General features: G+C 58.7%; 2 protein-coding genes across 4 annotated transcripts in view; one reads left to right on the top strand and one right to left on the bottom strand.

The window, feature by feature from the left end:
* Positions 1-1,288: 1,288 nt before the first annotated feature.
* Positions 1,289-6,508, top strand: BRF2 (BRF2 RNA polymerase III transcription initiation factor subunit). The gene is made up of 4 exons (XM_059049241.2): positions 1,289-2,089; positions 2,811-2,870; positions 4,057-4,378; positions 5,204-6,508. Exons 1-4 carry the CDS (start codon positions 1,936-1,938, stop codon positions 5,928-5,930), a joined length of 1,263 nt encoding a protein of 420 aa, XP_058905224.1. The 5' UTR covers positions 1,289-1,935; the 3' UTR covers positions 5,931-6,508.
* Positions 6,425-17,298, bottom strand: part of ADGRA2 (adhesion G protein-coupled receptor A2) — a 34,646-nt gene continuing 23,772 nt past the window's right edge. For 2 of the 3 annotated variants that reach the window (XM_059049211.2, XM_067022487.1), the window contains 13 exons: positions 16,955-17,168; positions 16,110-16,274; positions 15,113-15,311; positions 14,492-14,641; positions 14,202-14,363; positions 13,248-13,472; positions 12,860-13,076; positions 12,108-12,316; positions 11,326-11,453; positions 10,924-11,047; positions 10,333-10,478; positions 9,600-9,689; positions 6,425-9,382 (listed from right to left, as the gene is read on the bottom strand). In XM_059049211.2, coding sequence (XP_058905194.1) covers positions 8,113-9,382; positions 9,600-9,689; positions 10,333-10,478; positions 10,924-11,047; positions 11,326-11,453; positions 12,108-12,316; positions 12,860-13,076; positions 13,248-13,472; positions 14,202-14,363; positions 14,492-14,641; positions 15,113-15,311; positions 16,110-16,274; positions 16,955-17,168 — 3,299 coding nt within the window. In that variant the 3' untranslated portion in view covers positions 6,425-8,112. The remainder of the gene's footprint in view (positions 9,383-9,599; positions 9,690-10,332; positions 10,479-10,923; positions 11,048-11,325; positions 11,454-12,107; positions 12,317-12,859; positions 13,077-13,247; positions 13,473-14,201; positions 14,364-14,491; positions 14,642-15,112; positions 15,312-16,109; positions 16,275-16,954; positions 17,169-17,298) is intronic. The other variant, XM_067022488.1, reaches the window with a different exon arrangement.

Genomic DNA, 17,298 nt, shown 5'->3' with positions numbered 1-17,298 from the left:
AGGAGACACGGGTTCGTGCCCTGGTCCGGGAAGATCCCACATGCCGCGGAGCGACTGAGCCCGTGAGCCATGGCCGCTGAGCCTGCGCGTCCGGAGCCTGTGCTCCGCAACGGGAGAGGCCACAACAGTGAGAGGCCCGCATACCGCAAAAAAAAAAAAAAAAAAAAAAAAAGAAGACAGCTGTGACTTGTGTCTTAATCCTCAAGGGAGCATCCCTATTTGTTAAGGGGCTGACAAGACACCCTTTTTCCTCGATTCAGTCTGTGCAGGAGCTGTCCAATCATTTTCTGTTCTCAGTGGGAAGTGCTCACCGTTCACCCCAAGTCCCAGTGCATGGTTGAAACTGAGCCCACAACAGCTCCCAAGATCTGCTAATGCCGGACCTGCCTGAAATTCTCCACCACCAGACTGAGAAGCAGAAATTCCCCGCCTACTTTCAGTACTGGCTATGATGACGTCCATCTGTTGTCTTGGAGTCAGAAGGGACTGGCCTTTGGTTCTTTGTCATTTAACTCAATTTTCTTATTTTTCAGACACAACTGACTCTAAAACTTTCAAGTGTTAAAACCTTTTGTTTTGTTTTGTTTTGCCACACCATGCAGCTTGCGGAATCTTACTTCCCCGGCCAGGGATTGAACCCGGGCCCTCGGCAGTGAAAGCATGGAGTCCTAACCACTGGACCACCAGGGAATTCCCAAAAACCTGTATTCTTTTTTTTTTTTTTTGGCGGTACGCGGGCCTCTCACTGTTGTGGCCTCTCCTGCCGTGGAGCACAGGCTCCGGACGCACAGGCTCAGCGGCCATGGCTCACGGGCCCAGCCACTTTGCGGCATGTGGGATCTTCCCAGACCGGGGCACGAACCCGTATCCCCTGCATCAGCAGGCAGACTCTCAACCACCGCGCCACCAGGGAAGCCCCCCAAAACCTGTATTCTTGATGAGTGCAATTAGGATTTACTTATGAGAAGGCACACTCTCTTTGGTCATGTTTAATTTATATTCAAACATGACATACAAAATCTCTCATGTGTAAGCTTGCTAGAGGCACTCTTTTGCTCAAGATTCTTTGATCTATGCTATCCCATGCTAGGCACTTTGGAGCTAGAGTCTTGGAGAATCTTAAAGCTCAGGTTTAAAAACATCCGAATATTCTTGAACCCTTCAGATTGCCAAGGGCCTCACCACCCCATATTCTTTCTCTCCAACTCCCTTAGACATTCCTTGCCTAGCCTCTGAAAGTGTCCGAGGTTGCCACTCTGAATTTTAATTCAACTCCTTCATTCTACAGTGGAGGAAAACAGACTGCAAAGAGAGGAAACAACTTGCTTGAGGGGAAGCCACTCTGAATTTTAATTCAACTCCTTCATTCTACAGTGGAGGAAAACAGACTGCAAAGAGAGGAAACAACTTGCTTGAGGGGAAGCCACTCTGGAAAGAGCACGATTTCCTGCTCTCTTGATACACTACTCTCCCTTTTAGACACAGATTTTGTACTATGGCCAAAATCAACATCCATCACCAAAGAGAAATGGAGAATCTGCAATTCCCCTAGCGCTTTAGAAAGAAGAGTTGTTTGCGGACGGCAACAATTTCTTGTCTGTTCTCCGTGTCCACGCAGGTAGAACGCTCACTCAAATGCAACCCCCAGTCTGGCCCACCTCAAAGTAACTACAGATTGCGGGGAAGCCGAAGACACAGTCCAGAACAGGAACCTCCTCTCCTAGATCATGTTTCTACCCGAGTCCAAAGAGAAACGGACCGGAAGTGGCGCGCAGCCGCGGAGGAAATACCTATAGTACAGCTGTTACGCTGACCGGAAGAGAAAGGTGCGTACCTTACAAGGCTCCGCTCCTACTTCCTGCTTCCGCACAGTTGCTGTTGTCGACGTTAGCGGCGGGTGTCGGAAAGCTTCCTCGTCTTTGGACGGGTTGTGAGATGCCGGGCGGAGGCCGGTGTCCCGATTGCGGCTCCACTGAGCTCGTGGAAGACTCGCACTATTCGCAGAACCAGCTGGTGTGCTCCGACTGCGGCTGTGTGGTCACCGAGGGAGTCCTTACTACCACCTTCACTGACGAGGGCAACCTCCGAGGTACCTCTGCGGGCTTTTCCGGGGCCGTGGATACAGCCTGGGGCTGTGGAGGGATTGACGTCAGATTCTTCTTATCTCCTGCCCTCTCCCTGTCTCGTGCACCCTTAAATATGAGAGAAAACAGCCTAAAGGGGACGAGCGAGCTGCAGAACGTCAGGGACTGCAATTCATCTGTTTTTCTAGCACCATATCTGGTATATGTAGTAGGTATTAACAAATGTTGGATAAATGGAACAGAAACAAAGTTCCACTCAGTTTACCTAGTCTGGGCATGGTCGAAGAATTGTATTGATAGATCAATTCTTTACGAATACAGAAAATACTGTTATCCCGAAGTAGTTTTGAGCACCAATTGGCAAAAGCAGCTTTTTTTTTTTTTTTTTTTTTTTTTTTGCTTTCCAAGTCTCTAAGCAATGCAGCCCTCAAAATCTGCAGGCAGGAGAATTGCCTGAACTGGATGTACAGGAGGGAAGGCTGGAAATTTGGAACACTTGGAGCTGCTTTAGGGCAGTCCTGGTCCTCTTTAGTCTCTGTGTATTTGGTGTTGCTTGTGGTCATGGAAAACCAGGTGGCCCTTTAACTTGCAAAGATGGCCACTTTCTGTGAGACAAGGAGTGGGTGCATGGTGATTGGGATTCTGCTCCCCGGTTTTGTGTGGTGGGAGGGCAGGGATTTGGTGAATAGAGGCTAAACAAGCTTTTTGTTGTTCATTATCTTACAGAAGTAACATATTCCCGAAGCACAGGGGAAAACGAACAAGTTAGTCGCAGCCAGCAACGAGGTGAGTATCAACCTTTTATGACACAGTGGCTTTAAAGAAAGTTCTCCTGATGGTCTAGCCCAGCGGTCCCCAACCTTTTTGGCACCAGGGACCGGTTTCGTGGAAGACAGTTTGTCCACGGACTGGGTGGGTGGGGGGATGGTTTAGGTATTGATGCGAGCGATGGGGAGTGGCAGATGGTCTTCGATGGCTCGCCCGCCGCCCACCTCAGGCAGTGCCACCCAGTCCTAACAGGCCGAGGACCTGTAGTGGTTGGTCCAGGGGTTGGGGACCCCTGTCTAGCCCATCTGCTTGTCTTTCCTGTTTTCAGCATTACTGGGTGAGTAGAGAAGAAGAGAATGATAATTAGAAATAAAGGACAGAGATGGTTCCAAGACAGGTAGCAATTAGGTGGAAGGTTTAGGTTTGCTTGGGGGGTATGTCTGAGGTAGACTCAGGGAACCCAGATCAAACCTTGGCTTGGCCACAAATCAAACCAGCCTCCAGGAGATGGGGCGCTGAAGTGTGACTTCCTTTCACAAGTATCTTTGTGCCTTTCGAATGACCTCACCAAGTGTCACTCTTGTCATTGTAGAAAGGTCCATTATTTGTGCCTCCGGTATCTGAGGCGAGTTGAACAGAAATTGCTAGGAGCTGCATGGTGGCTTCTTTGACCCCTCTATGTACAGTATCGTGTCATCTGCAAACAGTGACAGTTTTACTTGTTCATTTCCAATTTAGATTCCTTTTATTTCTTCTTTGTCTCTGATTACTGTGGCTAGGACTTCCAAAACTGTGTTGAATAAAAATGGCGAGAGTGGGCATCCTTGTCGTGTTCTTGATCTTAGAGGAAGTGCTTTCAGCTTTTCACCATTGAGTGTGATGTTAGCTGTGGGTTTGTTATATATGGCTTTATTATGTTGAGGTATGTTCTCTCTATGCCCACTTTCTGGAGAGTTTTTCTCATAAATGGATGTTGAATTTTATCAAAAGCTTTTTCTGCATCTATTGAGATGATCATACGGTTTTTATTTTTCAATTTGTTGACGTGGTGTATCACACTGATTGATTTGCAGATATTGAAAAATCCTTGCATCCCTGGGATAAATCCCACTAGATCATGGTGTATGAGCCTTTTAAGGTGCTGTTGGGGCCCCTCTAACTCCTGCTGTGGGGGCCCCTCTAACTCCTGCTGTGGGTTTCTTAGGTCTCTGCCGAGTGAGAGACCTCTGTCGAGTTCTGCAGCTGCCACCAACATTTGAGGACACGGCAGTTGCCTACTACCAACAGGCATATCAGCACTCTGGCATCCGTGCTGCCAGGCTGCAGAAGAAGGAGGTGTTGGTCGGGTGCTGTGTCTTAATCACCTGCCGGCAGCGTAACTGGCCCCTGACCATGGGAACCATCTGCACCCTGCTGTATGCGGATTTGGATGTGTTTTCTGGCACCTACATGCAGATGGTGAAGCTCCTGGGGCTGGATGTGCCATCTCTGTGCTTGGTGGACCTGGTGAAGACCTACTGTAGCAGGTACCTGCCTAGTGGGAGACAAGGGGATGGGATGGCTTTAGACCTGAATCCTTTTACCTCTGGCTGGCTGTTTTTGACCAAAGCCCATTCTGCAAGGATGTGGGAGAAAAGTCTTCTCCGTCTGCTGTGCCTAGCACGAATCAGGTTAATCCTGTTTTACATTTCTGGAATGTTACAATTTTCAAATCCCTTTGCCTTACGGCAGCCTAATGATGTAGGAAGGAAGGTGTTAGCCTTGGCACGGGGCTCCTGGGTTCCACCACTCATGTTGTGTGTGGCCTACTTGGCTAGATGCAACAGCCCTGCCTCGACAGGATCATGTGTGATTAGAGCTGAAAGGATATTAGTAAATGACAGAGCTGGAGTTAGAAGCCAGTTTTCTTTTTTTTTTTTTTTAAATAAGTAGCTGTGTTCTTTTTTTCTGACAAATATGGTAGAAAGCAGAGACTATAGGTGTGAAACAATCTTGGGTGTGAAGCTTGGTTACCTCCAAGCTGGATGGCTGTGGGCAAGTGTTTTGACTCTGAATGCGCGTGACAGGCTGTGGAGCAGATGAAAGGAGAGCATTTGGGAAGCCCTCAGAATGATGGCTGATGGGGTGGGGGGAGGGGGATTGTCAAGAAATGTTAGCTCCCTTCTGCATTCTCCTGCCCTTTACCTCTTCAGCAGGAGACTCACCCTGTCTTCTCTCGGTACCTGGATAAACTTGTTGCCCAGCAGGCTTGAGCGTTCCCGGGAGGATAGCATAACTTGCCCATCTTCCGCACTTTGAAAGAGCAGTCCCCCAGAGGTATTGAGACCAGACCCTCATTTTGGTTATTTCAGCTTTAAACTGTTTGAAGCCTCCCCGTCTGTGCCAGCCAAGTACGTGGAAGACAAGGAGAAGATGCTATCGCGCACGCTGCAGTTGGTGGAGCTGGCAGATGAGACGTGGCTGGTGACCGGGCGGCATCCCTTGCCTGTCATCACCGCGGCCACTTTCCTGGCTTGGCAGTCGCTGCGGCCTTCAGATCGGCTGACATGTTCCCTTGCCCGGTTTTGTAAATTGGCGAGCGTGGACCTGCCCTACCCCGCTTCCTCCCGCCTGCAGGAGCTGCTGGCTGTGCTGCTGCGGCTGGCCGAGCAGCTGGCCTGGTTGCAGGTCCTGAAGCTTGACAAGCGGTCTGTGGTTGCGCACGTCGGCGACCTTCTCCAGCACCGCCCCATGTTGATCCGCAAGGCCTTTCGAGACGCAACAGCAGAGCCAGGCGCGCTGGACGCGCGGGAGAAGGAGCTACAGGGCCAAGGATGGGGAAAAGAGGACCGGGGCGACGGCTCCTTAGATTTGCCTGCAGGGAAGCGGCCAGCGAGCCCCGCCCTCCTCCTCCCACCCTGCATGTTGAAGCCCCCAAAGCGGACCTGTCCCACACCCCCTGTCTCCGCGGTCACTGGAGATGAGAACATTTCTGATAGTGAGATCGAGCAGTATTTGCGTACCCCTCAGGAAGTTAGGGACTTCCAGAGAGCCCAGGCCGCTAGACAGGCTGCCACAAGTGTTCCTAACCCTCCCTGAGGCACAGCCGGGGTCTGGCCGGGGGCGGGCGCTTAACCCCATCTGATGGCGGCTTGCTAACAGGCCTGATGTAGCCAGAGACATCTGTGTATAGAAGTCCTTAGGTATCTCCCTTCTCATTTAAGGGACCCCCAGAGTCCAAGTCAGAAGGAACACGGGGACGCCTGGGTTGGAGTGTCCCATCCCACGGTCCCAGACGGTGGTCGCACATACTCCTGTTCTGTGGGCTGGCTTTCTCTTGGACTGTTGGGAAAGTGCCAGGCGCCCTCCTGCTCTCGGTTCAGATTGGATACACTGCAGCTGCAGGGCTGGTGGGGCCTCCCTGCTGGTGTGGAGCATCGCGCATTCCCGATGGTATCAGCCCTCAGAGGATGGAACTGGGCAGCCCTCCCCTGCGTCCACTTACAGGCCTTACTGGGTTGATGTGTACAGTGTCAGAGATCCTCTCCCTCCTAACAAAAGGACTGGGGGTCGAGTAAGCTCATAGCTCAAAGGGCTTTGCAAAATTTTAATATATTAAAACAAGAGGCATCTGCTAGAAAACATTCTATTGTATAAAACCCGAGCTTTTAAAAACATGTTTTCTTTGGCACTTTTCATCCCCTCCCTCCCCTTTCCCCAGCGTATTGCAAAAAGCTCTCCAGTGCTAAGGCATTGGCAGGGTATGTAAACAGCAGCCAGCATATGTGGAAGAATAATACGAAGCTTTTTTTTTTTTTTTTTGGCCTTTTTTTTTTTTTCTGTCTAATATTGTCTGTGCAGCAAGCATAAATAACAGGATGCATCCCAAGGCGTGTGGGTTTTCTCCCTTCCCCTCTGTCTTCTCTTGCCTTGGTGATCAGGCTGGGGTGATATGGAGACTGGGCCGGGTTTCCCTGTGGCTTTTCATGAGGCCCAGGGTTCCCTGCACTCGCATTGCATCCTGTAACCAAAGGCTGGTGGTTGCTTTTTAGGTTGGGAGAAATATGCGTGCTGGTGTTTAAAAGCAGTGAAGGTGCAGGCCCCAGGTGAGCTGTAGGGGCCCCCCCCACCCCCCCACCCACTGCCCTGGGGACTTGGTTTGGGCTTCCAGGAGGCAGGAAGCTGGTTTGATGTTTTGGAGGTTTCTCCCTAATATGGAGCTGGAACGGTTCTTCTCTATGGCCTCATGTAGGCAGGGAGTGCTCTTTGTCAGTCCCTCGGGGTGGAGGGCTGAGACTGGGGATATGGGCCTGTGATTGGACAGTAAGTGCTTCTCCAGCACCACCTGCAGCCTGGCGGTGGCGCCCCTCTTCAGAGCGTTTTTTTGCTTTTTTATAGGATTAGGTTTAAGGCAGGACTAGCTTCAGCCCCAGATCTAAGCACTAACTCTCTCTGCTTCCCTCACATCATCTCCAGGCACCTTCTTAGGTGTAGGGCCTGGCCTTTGTTCTGAAGTGCCACCTCTGAGCCCTGCCGTGTGCTGTGTGTCCCAGTCCTGTGGGAATGGCCTCCAGCCCTGATGGTGCACCTTTCCACCTGCCCCCCTTCCAGAGGGCTGGTTGATCTCTAAAGCTGCCTTTCACCCTGCCCCACCTGCTCCTTTTGCATAGTTGATCCGAAAAGCAGCACCTTGTTTCCTCCCACTGGTCCTGGTCACCTGGCTCATCTGCTAGGCTGGCTCCCTAGTCAGTCAGAACTGGGTGGGAGAGAGGCCCTAGGATCTGGGCACAGGTGGGTGACTGATTCAGAGAAGGGCAGTGAGGAGAGAACACCTTACTCAGGCCCCCATCGCCCGTGTGTTCCCGGTAAGGCTGCTGGCCGACCATGAGCGGGGCGGGAGGTGCGGGGAGTACCTTAGGAGAAGCCCGCCTGAGCTGTGCTGTCCCTGCCGCTCTTGTTCACTCCGCAGCCCCACAGGACCTTCCCCCCGAGCCTGGACGGCAGGGGCTGCCGAAACCAGCCTGCTCTGGGACGGAAACGTGTCCCGCCTGCGGTTCGGGGATTGTCTGTCGCTACCCCAGAGGGATGGCCCTCTTCGCAGTGGCGGGCCTGTGCCTGTCCTTTCCCCAGCCTCCGGGACTAAAGCTGGCGAGCCCGGGCGCAGCGAGGCACCTCTACCTCAATCCTGGGGACGTACCGATCGACGTCTCTGAGGGCCCCCGAGAAGCGGGGTCTCCTGCGCGCGCGGCCCGCCCGTCCTGAAGCGGCGCCCGCCCCCAGCCTAGACGGTGGTCTCGCTCTTCCAGAGCCCCGTCTTCATGCAGCCGCCGCCGGCCGCCTCGGCGCCGCTCAAGGTGACGTCGTCGTACTTGCCGCCCTTGGGGGCGCCGTTCAGGCTGGCCGCGTTGAGCGGGTACGAGCGGCGCTGGCTCTCCTTTTCCAGCGCGCCGCCCCCGCCGCCCTTGAGATGGTCGCGGCCGGCGCTGCGGCGCTGCCCCGGCCGGCCGGCCTCGGGGAGCGGCGCGGCGCTCGTGTCGCTGCCCTCCGACGGCGTCAGCGTGCTCTCGCCCTCGAGCCGGGGGCCGGCGCCCGGGCTGTTGCGGCTGCTGCCCGGGTAGCTGTCGGAAGGGCTGTTGTGCGGGCTGCCGCTCTCGCCCGACGGCAACTCGGCCGCCCCGGCCGCACCCGCGCGCGCCGCCCTGAGCCGGTTCCTGCCGCCGGCCTCGCCCGCGCGATGCCCCTTGGCCCGGCTCTTGTGGCCCCGGCGGCCGTGGTGCGAGTTGTTCGGGTGGCGCGCGCCGAGGCTCCCCCGGGGTCCTGGCGTCTCGGGCTCCGCCTCCCCGCGGCCCGCCGCCCCCGCCTCGCACGCCTGGCTCTGCGCCAGCTGCAGGTTGGTGAGCTTGCAGGGGCCCGGGGGCGGGGCGGGGCCGCTGCTGCCGCTCGGGGACGATTTGAGGGACGCGGGCCCCTCTCCGAACGCCGGGGACCCGTCCTCGGGGGCGGCGGGCGCGGCCCGCGGGGAGGCTCGGGACGCCGAGGCGGGGGGACGGCACGCGCGCCAGGAGGCCCTGACGTCCCTGCGCCTGGCACAGTGATGGGTGAAGACGAAGAGGCCCAGGGCGGAGGCCGCCACCCCGTACAGACAGCTGCACACCACCCGGGGCAGCCAGCGCTGGGACACGCTCAGAGCCCCGCAGGCCCACATGGCCAGGTAGAGGAAGTGTGTGGTCACCAGCGCCCCCAGCTGGACTCCTGGAGAATAGAGACCGTCACCCTCCTCCGGGGGCCCGGGCGTCACCACCCCTGCGCTCCCAGCGGCCAGAAGGGAACCCGAGTCACTCAGGAGGGGGCCGCTGCTCCTGAGCCTGGTGGAACCCCTCAGCTCCTCCCCTGGCTCCAGGGAGACCCTGCTGGTGCCCCCCTTTGGGCTCTGTGCCAGAGGACCCCGTAAGCGCAGCCCCGCGCACAGGAAATAGATCCAGGTGATGAGCAGAATCAAAGCCACCGGGATGTAGAAGGCTCCTAGGCTGGGGCGCCACACTAGCCAGCAGCTGAGGGGAGACACAGGCGGCGCGCGTGAGGCGGGGCGCGGAGGCTGGGGGCGCGGGAAGCGAGGCTATGGTGAGCGGAGAGGCGGAAGCGGCTCAGTCAGCATGCAGGGCTTGGGGCTGCGGGACGGGCTGGGCGGGTGGGCGGTGCCGCCGCGGCGGAGTAGGAGGCATCGGGGCAGGGCCGGGGAGGTTTGGGGCAGGCGGGCCGCTCACTCACTAGGGGCTGTGGTCCCGGTAGTTGTGGATGTTGACAGCGGCTGTGATGCCACAGATAATGAGCGGGATCCCTCCCGCGATCAAATAGAACCTGGAGAGGAATGGGCTTGGGGGTCAGAGAGTTGGGGAACAAGGAGGGGGCCAGGTGCTCAGAACCCTCACCTTGGGGTCTCTGTCCTACCCTCTTTCCCCTAGAAATTATGTCATAGTTTTTTTGCCAGGGATGCAATGCCCCTCCAGGGCAGGTCAGTAGGTCCCTAAGGGATTTGGCCAAGACTGTTCTAAGGGACAGTGGCCAGAATTGCTTTCTGTCACCCCAAACAGTGCAGAAGCCAGGGGTGCCACTTGGGTTCCCAGGATCCCTGCCCAATGCCCTTTGAAGTCGCTCCCTTCCTGGCCTTGTCATGCCTGAAAACCCCAAGGATGCACCCCTCCATGGCATTGGGCAACCTAGTGCCACCCGGGGCCTTGCCTCTTCTGCTTTTTTTTCTTTTTTGGCTGAGGGACCTTAGTTCCCTGACCAGGGGTTGAACCCTGGGCCCCCTGCAGTGGAAGCGCTGAGTCCTAACCACTGGCCCCCCAGGGAACTCCCCACCTCTTCTGCTTTGGGAGTGTGATCTCCCAGGACCTTGGACCCCTGGGAGAGCATCCACCCTGGGAGAACTGCGTTTGGTGTCCTCCCCCGACACCTGAGCCCTTCCCCACTGCAGAGCCGACAAGATGGAAGCACATACCGGAGCATGGGTCGGGGGGCAGGCAGCGCAGCATCCCCTTCTTGTGGAGGTGGTGCCCTCCAGGTAAGCTCCTTGTGGAGGACACGGGCCTTCACCCCCATCCAGAGCAGTGTGGACAGTGAAGAGTAGTGCAGGGTGATGCCCACCTATAGGGTCAAGGCACTGAGGCTGGGGGACTGGCCGTCGCAGAGCCTCAGCCCCGCCGTGTTCTCCCGTGCCTCCCTTGTGCCCAGCCTCCAGCTCCACCCAGAACCTCCCCAGAGTTCTGTCCCTGCCAGTACCCTCTCTACTTCCAGCCCAGGGTTCGCCCCCATGCCAAAGACTCTCCATGACCCTGTCGTTGCTGCCTGGCTCGTCCCCAGCCTCTCTTCCATCGCAGGACCCCACTCTCCACTTCGTCCTGTCTCTTAGTTGCTCCGCTTCTTACCTCCCCTACTCTCACGCCCACCTCGCCCACGAGGCTGGACAGGGAACAGCGGCGCGGGAGCCCACTGCCATGAGCCCCCTTCCTCCCGCGTGCCTCCCTCCCGTACCCTAGGCTGCCGTCCCCGACCTTGGAGACCCCCCCACCCCAGCCCTTCTCCTGCTTACCGCCTGGCAGACCATCTGGTAGTTGGTGAGTGTGATGCCTCCCGCGAAGACGGCAGAGGTCATGGCCATGTGGAAACACAGGTTCAGCAGCATGTGCCAGCCCTTCCGGGACACATGGATGGAGCTGCCACAGAGACAGTCTTTAACAAATGGGCCACCCAACCCAAGGTTAGGCCTATGGGGGTCTCAAGGCCACTGGGAGAGTCTAAGAGGAGAAGGCAGAGATCTGTGCGCACGCGTGGGCGTGAATGGGATGGACACCTTAACCCCGGAATGCACTTTCCAACTGCAGAACCCTCGAAGGAAAGGCTAGGCAAGAGCCTGGCAAAGGAACACCCCCTGTCACCTTGCCAGTAGTTAGTGACACCCAGCAGCGTGCCCTCCCTTCCCGCAGGAGCTCACCTGCGGTGGAGGATGTAGGCGATGATGGTGGAGAAGAGGCAAAGCAGCAGCAGGGCTGTGCAGGGGTACACGACAGGGTGCAGGCCTGTCCCTGAGCCCCCCACCTCCCTGGGGAAGGCGCTTAGCTCCTGGAAGGAGCAGAGAAGTGAGTGAGTGAGGGGAAGCCGGGAGTTGAGAGGCCGCCTGTGGAGTCCTGCCCGGTCCCCCAGGCCAGTTTTCCTCTTCCCAAGCCCAGTCAGCTTTGGGCCTTGGTCCATCTGGGTAGCAAAGACGTAGGCACCACGACACCCTCTCTTAGAAAGTCGGTCTAGGTGGCGTTAATGATCTGCCTTTCTGGGAACTTTTCAGGCTCCCAGCCCGAAAATCAGAGAGGAGGGAAGAGGGGCAGGTTCTGTTGATCATACAGCTGCATGCCTGCTCAGGATCTGGGTGTCAGAGAGTGCAGGATGTGGAGACCAGGCTGGGTGGGCTCGGATCCATCTCTCTCAATATGGGAGTAGAGGCGGCAGGACCTCTGTCTTTTTTTTTTTTTTGCTCTGGGGCTGCTATTATGGGGATGAGCTGATAGAGGGCCTGAGGACCTGCCTGTCTTCCGAAAGATGAAGAGGCATGGGGGAGACCAGAGGGCCACTTATTTCCCTGCGAGTCCTGACCGTTACGAGGCCCGGTAAGGCCTCTGTTTTTCCAGGACTCCTGTGGCCCCGGGCGCTCCGAGTGCCCCAGCTCCCCCCGGCGCCCAGTCTGCGTTCCCTGCCCTCCACCCGCGTGCCCGACACCCTCACCGTGAGCACGGCCACGCTGCCCAGGTGCTGGCACTGCAGGGCGCTGACGTGGGGCTGGCTGGAGCGGAGCTGGCAGCCCTCGGAGCTCCAGCCCCCGGGCCCCCCCGGCCCCTCCTGGCTCCACCAAGCGGCCACGGGCTCGGCCCCCTCAGCCCAGTGCCGCAGCGAAACGGCCACCGGCTCAGTCAGGTTTCCCACGCTGCAGCCACCTACAGGGGAGGGGGTCCGCTCAGGCTCGGTCGGGGCCCGCGCTGGCCTTGGGGAATAGAGTCAGATGCCAAGTGCGGGCCTGCCCCCCAGGGCCTCAGCCTAACTGGAGAGACACAAGGGTGAATCAAAACAAAGGCACCTGGAGGTGCTGGCCCACCTAAGTGCCACGTGAGTCGTGGCGACAGGCCCAGGGAGGGAGGACTCTGGGGTCCGGGAGGAGAAGGTGGAAGGTGACGTGGAGGGAGCGGAAGCCCGGGTGAAGGGAGGTGTCAGGAGGGCACCCTGAGGGGGAAGTTGGCACCAGGTGACGAAGGGGGACGGAAGGAGGCCCAGGTGGGTGGAGGGTTGGTGTTATAGCCCTTCGGAAATCTGACGAATCTGGGCTGTGAAACCCAGGGTCTCTTGAGCCTTTTCTCCACCAGTCCGTTCCTTCACGGGACATCCCTGCCCCGCGCCGCCCCCCGAAATGGTGCACGGCCACCGCCCCCCGGCCACCTCCACCAGGGCGCCAGGGGCGCGGGGGAGGGGGCGCAGGCCCTTACTGGTTCCCGCAGAGATGACGGGGGTGGCCACGCCGCGCCTCTTGCCCAGCCCAGTGGCTCCAGGGCGGGAGGTGTTGCCGTGGCTGCGGAAGAGACGGCCGTTTCGGAAGACGAGCAGCTGGAGGGTGCAGTCTGGGGGGGCCGGGGGGGCCAGGGCAGCCGGGAGGGACGAGAACAGACTGGGCGGCAGCTGGATGGAGGCCAGGGCCACGCTGTTCTGGGGGGAAACAGGAGTTCCTCAGAGACAGGGGCCCCCGCTGTCCTCCGGCCCCTCCTCCTCCGTCCCCTCGCCCCCATCTGAGTCCTGCGTCCCCTCACACCATCCACCTGACCAGGCGCCTGCACCTCGTACCTGCCCTCTCAGCATCCTCCCTCCCCCGGCACCCACCTTGATGTGGAAGGACGACAGAGAAACGTTGGGCCTCCCGGTGGTACAGCGGAAGCGGAGCTGCTGGTCGGCCAGGGGCTCCGGCTCCGGGGAGGGGTTCTGGCCGGGACCCAAGGGCCGGGTGCCCGGCGCACCGGCCTCCCTCCTCTGGAAGGCCGTGCAGGTCAGGCCCACGTAGCTGTGCGGCTTGATGAGGTAGGCCTCCAAGGCCACGTTCCTCGAGTTCTAGGGACAGGGACCTTGTCACCCCTCTCCTGGCCTTCTGCTCGAGACTGCAGACCTGCTCAGGCCGACCCGCCATCCTTGCTCCTCACTCAGGGCCTGGCAGCCTGACGTCTGCCGTGGAGTCTCCCAAAGCCCTGCTCTTCGGCGCTCACTCACACCCCGTCTTGGAGCTGGCTCAGCTCTTGACACATCCCAGTCCTGCTGCCCCAGCTGTGCCGGAGAGCAGGGCCCTCGCCGCCCTTGTATCGCCCCCAGCACCCGGCACAGTCTCACGCAGAGGAGACGCTGTGCGCTGCTTGTTAACTGGTTCGCCACCCACCACTGGAAACTGCCCCTCTTCTCAGGGAACAGAAGTCTCCGTTACCCCCCACGCCCCCCCCTCCCAGTGCTGCTGCCTGGCTCCCTAGCCCTCCTCCTGGTCCTTCCCGTCCTTCCCACCCCCATGTACTTCCATCGGGCTAGCCCTTCGACTCGGTTCCCCGCGCGAGGCCCTGTGTAACTTCTCCGAGGTCGCTGGCCTCCCTCTCCTCTGCCCCGCTCCCGACAAGTTGGAATTTGATGCCACGCGCACAGAATCCTAGTCACATTCGGTGTTCTCGCTAACTGGGCGCACGGCTGGTGCACGCTTGGAGGACTTGCTCCTGGATGACGAGGGCTGGCCCCCGTCACCTCTGAGGTCCCTCCCTGTCCCTCCCTGGGTGGGACACCCTCCCAGCTGGCCCACCGTACCACAGAGATGTGCTGGGCGTGGGCGCTCAGGGCGGCCCCCCCAATGCGCTCCAGGGCGCCCACGATGCCGCTGCAGGCCTTGTCCTCGCGCTGGGCCAGCCACAGCAGGTGCTCGTCCACCAGCATCAGGTTGCTGGCCATATCCACCATCACCTCCACCAGCTGGAGGCGGGGGCGGAGTCACTGAGGGCAGGAGCGGGGCTAGGGACCCAGAGGCTGGGGCGAGACCGGCTCGAGCAGGTGGGGGGCAGGTGACTTCCAGGGGCCCCAGGGGCCCGATCGAATCTCACCTCTTTGATCTGGTCGACGTAACCCAGAAACTTCTGGATCATCTGAGCCACGTAGACAACGTCCATCATGTCAGAGAAGCTGGCAGCCTCGGCCGTGTATACTCGAAGCTGGTGGGCCAGGGTCAGCGCGTTGGAGGCATTGATGGGCATCTGGGGGTGTGGGGAGGAAAGGGCTCCGTCTAATCTGGCTCCTTCTCCCCCCAGACAGCCCGGGGGCCCCCTCCCCTGTGCTGATGCTCAGAGCAACGCGGCCTAGGAAGCAGGGTGTAGCCCACAGCTGGGTCTGACCCAGACAGGAGACGAAGGTAAGGGGTGAGCCCTTCCCAACTCAGGGCCGCCCCCTGGTTATGCCACTGCTTGAGGACAACGGGACGACCTCCCGCTGTCCCTGCTTTCTGCTTAAGGCTGCCCTTGCCGTACTGGAGACCTTGGGGTGGCCCACATGTCCCGAGTGTGGCCCTGGGGTTCTGAATCCCCTGGGAGAGGGAAAGCTAGAGGAGAAGAGCATGAGACACGGTGCCCGCGGCCCCTCACCATGCATCCCAAGGAGGCAGCACAGCTGCGAGGCCAGCAGGCTTTTCCCCTCCCCCTTCCCCGCGCCCCTCCCCTCTCCGGCCTCACCAGCACGAAGGTGTAGAGCACCCGGGTGATGTCGTTGGTGTACAGACAGTGGGAGTAGTCCCCCGGCTCCCAGCGGCCAGCTCGGCCACACCGGCGGGAGGCTCGGGTGCCAGGGGCACCCCCGCTCAGGGGCACCGAGGTGAAGGGGTACTGCAGGCAGGACTGGTAGGCGGTGATGCCAGCCAGAGTTCGAGGCCACCTGGGGGCAGAGGCGGGGAGTTGCCGATGACCTAGGCTCCTCAGGCCAAGGGTGCCTCCCCGGCCCTGAGAACTGTGAGGCCAGACCCCCTCTGGAGCTGCAGGAAGGGTCCAGAAGAGGGTGTTTGTTTGCACTGGACTTCCCAAGCTCCACCTTCTTTCTAAAGCTGTGTTTGTTGGGACAGTGCTGTCTCTGGTGCTGCGAGGCTGGACTTAAAGTCCTGAGTTCAAGTCACTTATGCTTTCTGGGCCTTAGTCTTCTCAGCTGTACGATGGGGAGAATAACTCCTCCCCTGCCTAAGTGAGAGGCCACTGGGATATGAACGTGTGGCATCCGTAGTGGGAGAGCTTTGTCAACTACGCATGTAAGGAAGAAAAAGAAAAAAAAAACCTTTTTGTTCTGCACAGCACATTCGAAGGGTGATTTTTTTTTTTTTTTCGGTACGCGGGCCTCTCACTCTTGTGGCCTCTCCCGTTGCGGAGCACAGGCTCCGGACGCGCAGGCGCAGCGGCCATGGCTCACAGGCCCAGCCGCTCCGCGGCACGTGGGATCCTCCCGGACCGGGGCACGAACCCTCGTCCCCTGCATCGGCAGGCGGACTCTCAACCACTGCGCCACCAGGGAAGCCCTCGGAGGTTGATTTTATACAAAAGGATACGGTCTCTATAAATAAAGCAGCGGGACCTGGAGTTGAATGACAAAAGGCAGTGTCTTCTCTAGCTTGGAGTGGGTGGGGGGCTGGTCACTGGTGGTCCCAGGGGCAGGAGCGGGGTGTGGGCCGGGGCCTGGGTCTCGAACCTGAAGTCCCCGCGGTTGTTGGCGACTCGCTCAGCGGGGCAGTAGGAGGCCGAGGTCTCCAGCACCACGATCTCCACCTTCTTGCTGGCGTTTCCCTGGACCGTGGACACGGAGCACTCCCATTCGCCTGAGGCCCACACGCCGATGTGAGACAGGGTCAGCTCACTGTGGGCGGGGCGGGCGGGCGAGGGCTGGCTGGAGGCGCTCCCGGAGGCCACGCCACCCTCCCCAAGCGCCCGGGGGCCGCCCTGGGGCACGCAGGGCATCAGCTTCAGGCTCATTTCTTTAACTGAGCCAGGGATACGCATACATTCCTCTTTAACTCTGATTGGCCTTTCGCATACATTCCTCTTTAACTCTGATTGGCCTTTCGTTAGTGTTTTTCTGAGCTTTCCCCATCCCTTGTTTTTTTTTTTTTTTTTTTGGCTGTGCCTTGCGGCTTGCAGGATCTTAGTTCCTCGACCAGGGTGAACCCGGGCCCTGGTAGTGAAAGCGCTGTGTCCTAACCCCCGGACCGCCAGGGAATTCCCCAATTTCCCCATCTTTATCACAGAGATAATATTACCTCTCTTGCAAATCTACTGGAGAGATCAAGTCCAATAATACAGGTGAGAGCCGCTATATCATTGTAAAGGCACTGAAGAAATGTCAGATATAATCGTCCCTTTTCTATCAGGCATTCGCTCTGTGTCCCTCATCCAGACCATTTCTGACTTATTCCTGGATCTGCGTCAACACGCCCGCACGCATTCCCAGATCAGGCCATCTCCTTTGCCGGGCACGTGAGGGTACCGTGGCCACCCCTGCCCGCACCGTAGGCCCAGAAGGGGCCGCAGGGTCTGTACCTGGTGATGAAGGTGCAGTCGTGGATGAGGCTGTCGCCCAGGAGGATGCCCGCCTGCTCGTCGCCCTCCACAGGGGCCCGGTTGTGGTACCAGCGGACGTGGGTGTCATTGCCCAGGTAGCTGGCTGAGCACTGGAAGGGCAGCCGGTCGCCCTGGAAGACCACTTGGCGGAGGGACGGGATGAGGTGATGTGTGTGCAGCTCCAGGGCGCCCTCTGTGGCAGGGACACTGGCAGTGAGGCTGAGTGATGGGTGAGGGTCCAGTGGGGGCAGAGCCAGGCCCCTCCATCTGGTCTGGAGCCCACCCCAGCTGGGAAGGAAAAGGGGGGCTGGAGAGTCTCTGGA

The sequence above is a fragment of the Kogia breviceps genome, chromosome 20 (assembly GCF_026419965.1).
Source record: "Kogia breviceps isolate mKogBre1 chromosome 20, mKogBre1 haplotype 1, whole genome shotgun sequence".
In the NCBI taxonomy this organism is placed as follows: Eukaryota; Metazoa; Chordata; class Mammalia; order Artiodactyla; family Physeteridae; genus Kogia; species Kogia breviceps.
Note: the sequence above shows the minus strand (reverse complement) of the source record. Positions and strands in the feature narration are given on the sequence as shown.